Source organism: Macaca nemestrina, chromosome 13 (assembly GCF_043159975.1).
Source record: "Macaca nemestrina isolate mMacNem1 chromosome 13, mMacNem.hap1, whole genome shotgun sequence".
Taxonomy (NCBI): Eukaryota; Metazoa; Chordata; class Mammalia; order Primates; family Cercopithecidae; genus Macaca; species Macaca nemestrina.
Window position 1 is genome coordinate 74,022,796 of NC_092137.1, and position 12,397 is coordinate 74,035,192.

General features: G+C 43.9%; 1 protein-coding gene across 11 annotated transcripts in view; it reads right to left on the reverse strand.

Annotated features, from left to right (window-relative positions):
• Window positions 1-12,397, reverse strand: part of LOC105465276 (dual specificity phosphatase 11) — a 91,767-nt gene that overhangs the window by 25,090 nt on the left and 54,280 nt on the right. For 10 of the 11 annotated variants that reach the window (XR_011611908.1, XR_011611907.1, XR_011611909.1 and 7 more), the window contains 5 exons: window positions 12,021-12,129; window positions 11,273-11,378; window positions 9,865-9,970; window positions 7,605-7,710; window positions 3,812-3,903 (listed from right to left, as the gene is read on the reverse strand). Coding sequence is in view for 1 of the 11 variants with exons in the window: in XM_011713622.3 (XP_011711924.1) it covers window positions 1,115-1,356 (242 nt within the window). In the remaining 10 variants the exon portion in view is untranslated. Of the gene's footprint in view, window positions 1-1,114; window positions 1,635-3,811; window positions 3,904-7,604; window positions 7,711-9,864; window positions 9,971-11,272; window positions 11,379-12,020; window positions 12,130-12,397 lie in introns of those variants that run through there. The other variant, XM_011713622.3, reaches the window with a different exon arrangement.

Consider the following 12,397-nt stretch of genomic DNA (forward strand, 5'->3'; position numbering starts at 1 on the left):
TCAATTAGTAGGAAACTTCAAGTCCATATTTTAAGAGAAAACCTGCTAGAAGAGGGGCTGTGAACTTCACTTAATAATGCTAGGAACTGGCCAGGCGCGGTGGCTCAAGTCTGTAATCCCAGCACTTCGGGAGGCTGAGGCAGGTGGACCACCTGAGGTCAGGAGTTGAGACCAGCCTGACCCACATGGTGAAACTTCGTCTCTACTAAAAATACAAAAAAATTAGCCAGGTGTGGTAGCGGGCGCCTGTAATCCCAGCAACTTGGGAGGCTGAGACAGGAGAATCGCTTGAAACCGGGAGGCGGAGGTTGCAGTGAGCCGAGATTGGACCACTGCACTCCAGCCTGGCAGACATCCTACTCAAAGAGCGAAAATCCCTCTCAAAAACAAAAACAAAACAAAACAAAACAACAGATTGGAAGAAAACAAACAGAAGATTCAATGCAATTAGAACCCAACTGCAATAGATCAGGCAAGACCTGTATTAGGGTACTGACAGAAAGTGACAGTCAAAAGATAGGAGATAAAATGAAGAGAATTTATTGAGGTATGAGATGGTGGAGGATGGTCGCAAGGAGTAAAAACTGTTCACTGCACCTAACTGCAAAGTCTCAAAATTAATCATTTGTACGTATAAAGCAGTATATTTCAAACGAGGCCTGTTAGGAAGTAAAGTATGTTCGTTGTGATTTCTGGAAACAATACAAACCAACTTTCCATGTGAGATCTCAGGGCACTACTACTGCTGGGTTCCTAACTCAAACCATTACCCTTTCCGTGCCAACGTTAACAAGGAACTGAGGAGATTCCATCTTGGGAATTAAGGAGTGTCCCCAACACTAACAGTCCCACCTTAAAGCAATCCTTCCGTATTTTACCTAAGAACAATGGCCAGAACCTCCCTTTTACAAGAATATGGAGAAATCACAGGACCTTACAGACATCGCCCCTTTCAGCTACAGCGGGTGGCGCAGAGGGTCAAAGCCTCAAAGCAAGGGGCGGACAAGTCAAGCTTGCGACGGCAAGAGTGACAGGCAGAGACCACAAAAGATGAAGCCCAGACCCAGAAACCACGAGCTGGAAAGGCCACGCCAAGGGACCAAGACATATTTACCTTTCCGGGATGTGGTTTCCGCCCTTCTTCTTGGCTGAGGAGCGTCCTGAAAAGTCGCGCCCCCGACCCCAGCCACTGCGGGGATGATGCCACTGGCTCATGTGGGTCCCAAGAAGCCGCCCACCCAATGCCAAGCCGGCCAAAAGCGCCAGTCCGGCGCCCTCAGTGCCAGGATAAGACCCTAGACCGGAAGAGACTCGGCAGCCACCCACGCAGCGCTCCAGCGTCTCGCTATTGCGCATGTGCCACCGCCGGTCGTTATGGCGTAACCACGCTGGCTTACTGAGACTCCTGATTTGTAAACAAGACTTTGGTGACTACAGCGCCCTCTTTAACCAGAGGCCGGTAGCACTGGTCAATAAGGGCGTGTTTGCACCCTTCAGAATTCAAACAGTGAGGCACGGGGAAGTGCCTCTGCCAGATCCGTCCCCCGCCCTGGTTCCTTGGGTGTTCTTCTAGATAGCTACCAGTGCTTACATTCACATTTTGCATATTGTGTGTAAATATTTACCTTCACATACATGTATATCCTCTATTTTTATACAAAAGAAGCAACTGTACATATTCTACAATCTACCTTGAACACTGATTTTCCCAGTCAATTTATGCATACATAGATTCTATTTTGTAATGGCTATAGGGAATTTCATTGCTTATGAGTAACATAATTAAAAATACCATAATGTAGTTAGCCAGTTCAGTATTAATGGACCTTCAATTGTTTTCAGGTTCCTTTCAAATCTTATTACAGACAATGCTGCAATATGAATATCCTTATACATATATACAGCTATATCTAAATTCCTAGAAGTAGAATGAAAAAAAAAGAAAAGAAAAAAAAAAGAAACACGTTGAATTCTGCTAAAAGTGGAGCTACAAAGGACATCATACTCTATAGTAGCTCTGAAAATAGAATAGAGTACTAAATTCCAGATTAAACTGTAAGTAATTATGATTGCAGATTTTTTTTTTTTTTCTTGAGACCCAGTCTCGTTCTGCCACCAGGCTGGTGTGCAGTGGCGCCATCTGGGCTCATTGCAACCTCCGCCTCCCGAGTTCAAGCAATTCTCCTGCCTCAGCCTCCTGAGTAGCTGGGACTACAGGTGCATGCCACCATGCCCAGCCAATTTTTTCTATTTTAGTAGAGACAGGGTTTCTCCATGTTGGCCAGGATGGTCTTGATCTCTTGACCTCATGATCTGCACTCCTCCGCCTCCAAAAGTGCTGGGATTACAGGCTTGAGCCACCACGCCCGGCTGATTGCAGATTTTTGAAAGCAATTTTTACTTTTTAGTTTCTAATTTATGAAACTACCTTACATATATTTTTAGTAATCTTTGCAACCATTTTAAAGCTGGGTAAACCGAGGATGAAAAAGGTCAAATTGATTTTAATAAAGCTAGACTGTTAGCTTTATTAACATTTTTGAGACAGTGATTTTCCAACCAGTTTTAAATCCATAAACATTTACAATTCTGAAAATTTTCACATCATGAAAAATATATCAATATTCATAAATTGTTCATTGGAAAAAGAAAAAGGTTAACAGAACATAACAAACTTACAATTAGGAACATTTAATTATTTGTTGTTGTTGTTATTGCTGTTGTTGTTGTTGAGATGGAGTCTCTCTCTGTCACCCAGGCTTGAGTGCAGTGGTGCCATCTCGGCTCACTGAAACCTCCGCCTCTTGGATTCAAGGAATTCTGCCTCAGCCTCTCGAGTAGCTGGGACTACAGGCATATGCCACCACACCTGGCTAATTTTTGTATTTTTAGTAGAGACAGGGTTTCAACAAGTGGGCCAGCCGGTCTTGAACTCCTGACCTCAAGTCATCCGCCCACCTCGGCCTTCCAAAGAGCTGGGATTACAGGTGTGAGCCCCCGCACCCAGCCCACATTCAAATTTGACATTAAATTATAAAATATTGTGGCCGGGCACGGTGGCTCACGCCTGTAATTTCAGCACTTTGGGAGGCCGAGGCAGGCAGATCACTTGAGGTCAGGAGTTTGAGACCAACCTGGCCAACATAGTAAAACCCTGTCTCACCAAAAATACAAAAATTATCTGGGCGCCGGGCGCGGTGGCTCAAGCCTGTAATCCCAGCACTTTGGGAGGCCGAGACGGGTGGATCACGAGGTCAGGAGATCGAGACCATCCTGGCTAACACAGTGAAACCCCGTCTCTACTAAAAAATACAAAAAACTAGCCGGGCGAGGTGGCGGGTGCCTGTAGTCCCAGCTACTCAGGAGGCTGAGGCAGGAGAATGGCGTGAACCCGGGAGGCGGAGCTTGCAGTGAGCTGAGATCCGGCCACTGCACTCCAGCCTGGGCGACAGAGCGAGACTCCGTCTCAAAAAAAAAAAAAAAAAAAAAAAAAAAATTATCTGGGCATACTGGCTCATACCTGTAGTCCGGGGTACTTGGTAGGCTGAGGCAAGAGAATGGCTTGAACACAGGAGGCAGAGGTTGCAGTGAGCCAAGATTGTGCCATTGCACTCCAGCCTGGGCAACAGAGCAAGACTCCATATCAAAAAATAAATAAATAAATAATACAACATTATTTTGGAAATTATTAAAAAATCCAATAGGTGTATAGTAGCCCAAAACTACAAATGATACAAATGTCTATGGACATGACAAGACAAAAAATGTAACATAAATCTTTCAGAAGCTAGAAAAGCTGTATTGGGCTTACCTTTCAATTTGCTAAAAGACACAATATTGGGGTGAGAACAAACTCAGTTATAGTTGCCACAAGAAAATCCAGACCAAGGGAGAATAGGATTTCTAGAAAGTAATGAGACATAATAATGAATAACATAAATGAAGTAATATGACATAAAACAAAATGGAAAAAATATATTATGATTATTTCCTTCAGTGTACAGAAGTCATGGAAATTCCGGACTATATAGCTACATAAAAAATATTAAATTGTCAGTTCTGTTAATACAAAATAGGTGTGTCGAATTGTTTGTCACAGAAACCAAAAAATTCACACAAATCTCTTTTTTCCTACACCCTCACTTTGCCTGTTTCCTATTCTCCACTAAATGCTTTAACTCTTCATTTGGCCTGGCCTTTGCACCCAAGCATGACTGACAGGAAATCCTAAAGGCCCGAGATTCTATAGTGGCTGTTTGCAAGGGAGAGGAGGCTATAAGTAACTGCCACATTGGATCCTCTTATGTGAGAAGAAAGAAAGTATCCTGAATGTTTCTTGCATATAAAACAGCGGGAAGGCAGGGCGTCTGTGTGGCCCAAGGAGCCAGAGGTAGCAAACTATGGGCAAAAGAATTGTGACCACAGGCTAGAAGAGGGAAGGTCTGCAGTCAGCCTTGTCTTCTACCTCTCTGGTGTTTGCTTCTCATGAGCAGAGTCTGTTTTCCAAACATCAGGACACTGAAAAGAAGACTCCTGCTCTGGAAGTTGACAAGAAGTAATATCCACGAATGTAAAAATGCAAGATCAAGACTTGGCCCAGAAACAATGCCTAAAATCAAGGGGTTAAAAAAGGAGAGCAGAAGAGAGATCCTGGTTCAACCTGGCCCAGCCCAAAGAAGGTAGGATTCAAGGAGAAGAAACTAAAGGAGAAGAATCTTGGACCACATCATTTCCTACAACGAGTAGTCAATGAACTTTGCTCCTCAACCAAATTACAAAAGAGGGTCCTTTAATCCCTTCCTTTGGCCCTTAAAAGTGTCAGTACGACTGGGCACAGTGGCTCACGCCTGTAATCCCAGCACTTTGGGAGGCCAAGACGGGCGGATCACGAGGTCAGGAGATCGAGACCATCCCGGCTAACACGGTGAAACCCCATCTCTACTAAAATTACAAAAGAATAGCTGGGCGAAGTGGCGGGCGCCTGTAGTCCCAGCTACTCAGGAGGCTGAGGCAGGAGAATGGCGTGAAGCCAGGAGGTGGAGCTTGCAGTGAACTGAGATCATGCCACTGCACTCCAGCCTGGGCAACAGAGCGAGACTCCCTCACAAAAAACAAACAAACAAACAAAAAAAAGTGGCAGTAAATTCATTAATCAGATTCACTGAAATGGTTTTAGAACAACTGTAATTGCTCAACGTAGATGTCCCTTTCCTTTCTCCCCAAGGATATTGTGTGTGTACTACATAATTATAAATGCATAGCATTATATAATATGAAATATAACATATAAAATATAAATGTTAATTATATGAGTGAACATTTATGAGAAACATTCAGATGATCTCCCTAACATGAGAGCCTGGAGGAAAGTGGGACTATCACGTCTGTCTTGCAGATTTCACCTCCCCAGAGCTCAGCCACTTAGTGCTGTTGCAGTTTTCCTACCACCTCTGCCAGGCAATCCTGTCTTGTTGGGAATCTGACCTCCCTATTGGCTATGGCAGACCTTTAAACTGCCTGCTTTGTGACATCATTCTGCCACCAAACCTACCACCACCTGGTAGAATCTTGGGGTTTGCTGGGAGTGGCCTGTACATTTGTATCATCGCAAGTGGCCAGTGACCAGTGACCGGTGACCAGTGGCCTTCATACTGGACACATGCACTCGTTGGCTTGAGCCACCCAGACATCCGCTAGTATCATCTCTTCATCCTTTGTATCTGCAGTTGATGTTTCTTCTTCTCTGACCATGTCAGGTAAAGAAAGAAACTTTTTAAAAAGGTTTTCACGAGATTTCTTTCCCCCTAAATTTAGATTCCTTTCCCCCTATAGTCCCAAACAGCTTGGAATAACCGGGAAACTCTTGAAGTAGAAATCTAGAGACTTCATTTCAGTTTTGCCTTTGATATTTACTAGCTGTGTGACTTTAGATAACTTATTCTCATGGAGTCTGTTTCCTCATCTGTTACATTAGGATAATAAATTGGTTATTCCTTCTGGTCCTTTTCTTTTCTAATACTGAGTATTAAAGGGTATACATATACAAAATGAAATCAGAGACTTTCTGAGAGTGTTCATTTCAACAGAAACAGAGAAAAACCTGAAGGGGCATAGAAAAGTAGCAATAGGTTCTGAGATGTTTCATTTGTAATAGTCTCCCTCCACTAATATTTCTACTTTCCTATTTTAAATTTAGTGACGTTTAGTGATGTTTTAAATAATATTGAGCCAGGCACGGTGGCTCACACCAGTAATCTCAGCACTTTGGGAGGCCATCTCCCTCACTAATATTTCAACTTTACTCTTTTAATTTTAGTGATGTTTACTGATGTGTAGTGATGCTTTTAATATTCAGTTGGGTGTGGTAGCTCATGCCTGCAATCTCAATGCTTTGGGAGGCTGAGGTGGGTGGATCGCTTGGGCCTGGGAGTTCACAACCAGTCTGGGCAACATGGCAACACCCCCATGTCTACAAAAACTTTTAAAAAATCAGCCAGCGTTGGGGGTATGCCAGCTACTCACGAGGCTGAGGTGGAAGGATCAGAGGACTGCTTGAGCCCAGGAGGTTGAGGCTGCAGTGAGCCATGTTCACACCACTGGACTTCAGTCTGGGCGACAAAGTGAAACCCTATCACAAGCAAACAAACAAACAAAAGTAATATCCACGTTTTGGAGATTCCTATCTAAACTAGGTGGAAAGACAAAATGGAGAGTACTGGGTTATAAGGAGGCAGGTATTCTAGGGTAAGGAATTTGGGATTTTAATTAAAGCAGAAAGTCAGTGTCCCCTACTCCTTCCCCTTGGGATATGCCCTGGAAAATGACAAAATGATTTTAAAGAAAAAAATATATTTTAAATTTGAAAAAAAAGTAGAAGGACAAAAGAGTGAACTCTATTCAGAGTAGGGCAAAATGAAACTGGATTCAGCAAATGCTTAGATCAATGGAGTAGGAAGGAAACACGCTAGAATACAGGGTCCCTAGGAAAGGCCGCTTATCAGAAGTCACATTCACTCACTTTTTTTGTTGATTTTTTGAGCATAGTTGACACTTGACAGTTTTTAATATAAACATTTTAGAAATATGTTTTAGAGGCTGGGAACGGTGGCTTACACCTATAATCCCGGCACTCTGGGAGGCCAAGGTAGGCTGATCACCTGAGGTCAGGAGCGTGAGACAAGCCTGACCAACATGGAGAAATCCCGTCTCTACTAAAAACACAAAATTAGCTGGGCGTGGTGTCACATGCCTGAAATCCCAGCTACTTGAGTGGCTGAGGCAGGACAATTGCTTGAACCTGAGAGGTGAAGGTTGTGGTGAGCCAAGATCACACCATTGCCCTTCAGCCTGAGCAATAAGAGGGAAACTCAGCTTCAAAAAAAAAAAAAAAAAAAAAGAATGAAAGACATATGCTTTAGAAATGATGCTTCTAGGCGGGGCGCGGTGGCTCACACCTATAATTGCAGCACTTTGGGAGCCTAGGCAGGCGGATCGCCTGAGGTCGGGAGTTGGAGACCAGACTAGCCAACATGCTGAAAGCCTATCTCTGCTAAAAATATAAAAATCAGCTGGGGGTGGTGGTGTGCACCTATAATCCTACCTACCTGGGAGGCTGAGGCATGAGAATGGCTTGAACCATGGAGGCAGAAGATGCAGTGAGCTGAGACCGTGCCACTGCCCTCCAGCCTAGGCGACAGAGGGAGACTCCATCTAAAAACAAACAAACAAAGAAACAAACAAACGATCAATTCAGGTATCTCTAAAAGCTTACCACCAAGGAAAATGATTATATCCATAGATTTCCTCCCCCAAACCAGCTTAGTCCACAAGTAAATCATTAGCAACTCAGACCTAACTCATTTTATCACAGTTACAAGAGAAGTTAGTGAGAAAAGCACGAACTAGGAAAACAAAAACCAACGCAAGCCAGGTCAACTTGGGCTGACTGCAGACATCAGTTCCTTAAGACTGGACACACAGCACAACTCACAAAAGTGCTTTCTTCACAGACCCACCTTTAATTTCCTCCACAAAACCCATCAGGTCACCATAGTGCATGATGTTTCAAAATAAACAACAATCATGAGAAAAACATGCAGTATGTCTTACAATGTTGTATTCCTTAAAAATATGTAGAAAAACCAGAGCATTTCAAAGCAATGTACAGGCTGGGCACAGTGGCTCACGCCTGTAATCCCAGCACTTTGCAAGGCTGAGGTGGGAAGATCACCTGAGGTCAGGAGTTTGAGACCAGCCTGGCCAACATGGTGAAACACTGTCCTTACTCCAACTACAAAAATTAGCCAGGCATGACGGCGGGCGCCTGTAGTCCCAGCTACTCAGGAGGCTGAGGCAGGAGAATGGCGTGAAGCCAGGAGGTGGAGCTTGCAGTGAACTGAGATCATGCTACTGCACTCCAGCCTGGGCAACAGAGCGAGACTCCCTCTCAAAAAACAAACAAACAAACAAAAAAGCGGCAGTAAATTCATTAATCAGATTCACTGAAATGGTTTTAGAACAACTGTAATTGCTCAACTTAGACGTCCCTCTCCTTTCTCCCCAAGGATATTGTGTATGTACTATATAATTATAAATGCATAGTATTATATAATATGAAATATACCATATAAAATATAAATGTTAGTTAATTATGTGAGTGAACATTTATGAGAAACATTCAGATGATCTCCCTAACATGAGAGCCTGGAGGAAAGTGGGACTATCACGTCTGTCTTGCAGCTTTCACCTCCCCAGAGCTCAGCCACTTAGTGCTGTTGCAGTTTTCCTACCACCTCTGCCAGCCAATCCTGTCTGGTTGGGAATCTGACCTCCCTATTGGCTATGGCAGACCTTTAAACTGCCTGCTTTGTGACATCATTCTGCCACCAAACCTACCACCACCTGGTAGAATCTTGGGGTTTGCTGGGAGTGGCCTGTACATTTGTATCATCGCAAGTGGCCAGTGACCAGTGACCGGTGACCAGTGGCCTTCATACTGGACACATGCACTCGTTGGCTTGAGCCACCCAGACATCCGCTAGTATCGTCTCTTCATCCTTTGTATCTGCAGTTGATGTTTCTTCTTCTCTGACCATGTCAGGTAAAGAAAGAAACTTTTTAAAAAGGTTTTCACGAGATTTCTTTCCCCCTAAATTTAGATTCCTTTCCCCCTATAGTTCCAAACAGCTTGGAATAACCGGGAAACTCTTGAAGTAGAAATCCAGAGACTTCATTTCAGTTTTGCCTTTGATATTTACTAGCTGTGTGACTTTAGATAACTTATTCTCATGGAGTCTGTTTCCTCATCTGTTACATTAGGATAATAAATTGGTTATTCCTTCTGGTCCTTTTCTTTTCTAATACTAAGTATTAAAAGGTATACATATACAAAATGAAATCAGAGACTTTCTGAGAGTGTTCATTTCAACAGAAACAGAGAAACACTCGAAGTGGCATAGAAAAGTAGCAATATGTTCTGAGATGTTTCATTTGTAATAGTCTCCCTCCACTAATATTTCTACTTTCCTATTTTAAATTTAGTGACGTTTAGTGATATTTAAATAATATTCAGCCAGGCACGGTGGCTCACACCTGTAATCTCAGCACTTTGGGAGCCCATCTCCCTCACTAATATTTCAACTTTACTCTTTTAATTTTAGTGATGTTTACTGATGTGTAGTGATGCTTTTAATATTCAGTTGGGCGCGGTAGCTCATGCCTGCAATCTCAATGCTTTGGGAGGCTGAGGTGGGTGGATCGCTTGGGCCTGGGAGTTCACAACCAGTCTGGGCAACTGGCAAGACCCTCATATCCACAAAAACTTTAAAAAAATCAGCCAGGGTTGGGGGCATGCCAGCTACTCACGAGGCTGAGGTAGGAGGATCAGAGGACTGCTTGAGCCCAGGAGGTTGAGGCTGCAGTGAGCCATGTTCACACCACTGGACTTCAGTCTGGGCGACAAAGTGAAACCCTATCACAAGCAAACAAACAAACAAAAGTAATATCCACGTTTTGGAGATTCCTATCTAAACTAGGTGGAAAGACAAAATGGAGAGTACTGGGTTATAAGGAGGCAGGTATTCTAGGGTAAGGAATTTGGGATTTTAATTAAAGCAGAAAGTCAGTGTCCCCTACTCCTTCCCCTTGGGATACGCCCTGGAAAATGACAAAATGATTTTAAAAGAAAAAAATATATTTTAAATTTGAAAAAATGTAGAGGGACAAAAGAGTGAAATCTATTCAGAGTAGGGCAAAATGAAGTTGGATTGAGTAAATGCTTAGATCAATGGAGTAGGAAGGAAACGCGCTAGAATACAGTGTCCCTAGGAAAGGCCGCTTATCAGAAGTCATATTCAGTCACTTTTTTCTGTTGACTTTTGACTTTTTGAGCATAGTTGACACTTGACAGTTTCTTTTTTTTGTTTTTTGTTTTTTGTTTTTTTTGACACGGAGTGTCGCTCTGTCACCCAGGGTGGAGTGCGGTGGCCGGATCTCAGCTCACTGCAAGCTCCGCCTCCCGGGTTCACGCCATTCTCCTGCCTCAGCCTCCCAAATAGCTGGGACTACAGGCGCCCGCCACCTCGCCCGGCTAGTTTTTTGTATTTCTTTTAGGAGAGACGGGGTTTCACCGTGTTAGCCAGGATGGTCTCGATCTCCTGACCTCGTGATCCGCCCGTCTCGGCCTCCCAAAGTGCTGGGATTACAGGCTTGAGCCACCGCGCCCGGCTGACAGTTTTTAATATAAACATTTTAGAAATATGTTTTAGAGGCCGGGAACGGTGGCTTACACCTATAATCCCAGCACTCTGGCAGGCCGAGGTAGGCTGATCACCTGAGGTCAGGAGCGTGAGACAAGCCTGACCAACATGGAGAAATCCCGTCTCTACTAAAAACACAAAATTAGCTGGGCGTAGCGTCACATGCCTGAAATCGCGGCTACTTGAGTGGCTGAGGCAGGAGAATCGCTTGAACCTGAGAGGTGAAGGTTGCAGTGAGCCAAGATCAGGCCATCGCACTCAAGCCTGGGAAATAAGGGCGAAACTCAGCTTCAAAAAAAAAAAAAACAGAATGAAAGACATATGCTTTAGAAATGATGCTTCCAGGCGGGCGCGGTGGCTTACACCTGTAATTGCAGCACTTTGGGAGGCTAGGCAGGCGGATCGCCTGAGGTCGGGAGTTGGAGACCAGCCGAGCCAACATGGTGAAAGCCTGTCTCTACTAAAAATATAAAAATCGGCTGGGTGTGGTGGTGTGCACCTGTAATCCTACCTACCTGGGAGGCTGAGGCATGACAATGGCTTGAACCATGGAGGCAGAAGATGCAGTGAGCTGAGATCGTGCCACTGCCCTCCAGCCTAGGCGACAGAGGGAGACTCCATCTAAAAACAAACAAACAAATAAACAAACTAATGATCAATTCAAGTATCTCTAAACGCTTACCACCAAGGAAAATGATTATATCCATAGATTTCCTCCCCTAAACCATCTTAGTCCACACGTAAATCATTAGCAACTCGGCCCTAACTCATTTTATCACAGTTACAAGAGAAGTTGGTGAGAAAAGCACGAACTAGGAAAACAAAACCCAAGGCAATCCAGGTCAGCTTGGGCTGACTGCAGACATCAGTTCCTTATGCCTGGACACACAGCACAACTCACAAAGTGTCTTTTTCACAGATCTCCTCTTTAATTTCCTCCACAAAACCCATCAGGTCACCATAGTGCATGATGTTTCAAAATAAACAACCACTAGGAGAAAACCATGCAGTATGTCTTACAATGTTGTATTCCTTAAAAATATGACAAGAAAAAAACATGTAGAAAAACCAATGCCTTTAAAAGTAATCTACAGGCCGGGCACAGTGGCTCACACCTGTAATCCCAGCACTTTGAGAGGCTGAGGAGGGAAGATCACTTGAGGTCAGGAGTTTGACACCAGCCTGGCCAACATGCTGAAAGCCTATCTTTACTAAAACTATAAAAATCAGCTGGGTGTGGTGGGTGTTCACCTGTAATCCTACCTACCTGGGAGGCTGAGGCATGAGAATGGCTTGACCACGGAGGCAGAAGATGCAGTGAGCTGAGATCGTGCCACTGCCCTCCAGCCTAGGCGACAGAGGGAGACTCCATCTAAAAACAAACAAACAAAGAAACAAATAAGCAATCTAAGGATCAATTCAGGTATCTCTAAAAGCTTACCACCAAGGAAAATGATTATATCCATAGATTTCCTCCCCCAAACCAGCTTAGTCCACAAGTAAATCATTAGCAACTCGGCCCTAACTCATTTTATCACAGTTACAAGACAAGTTAGTGAGAAAAGCACGAACTAGGAAAACAAAAACCAACGCAAGCCAGGTCAACTTGGGCTGACTGCAGACATCAGTTCCTTAAGACT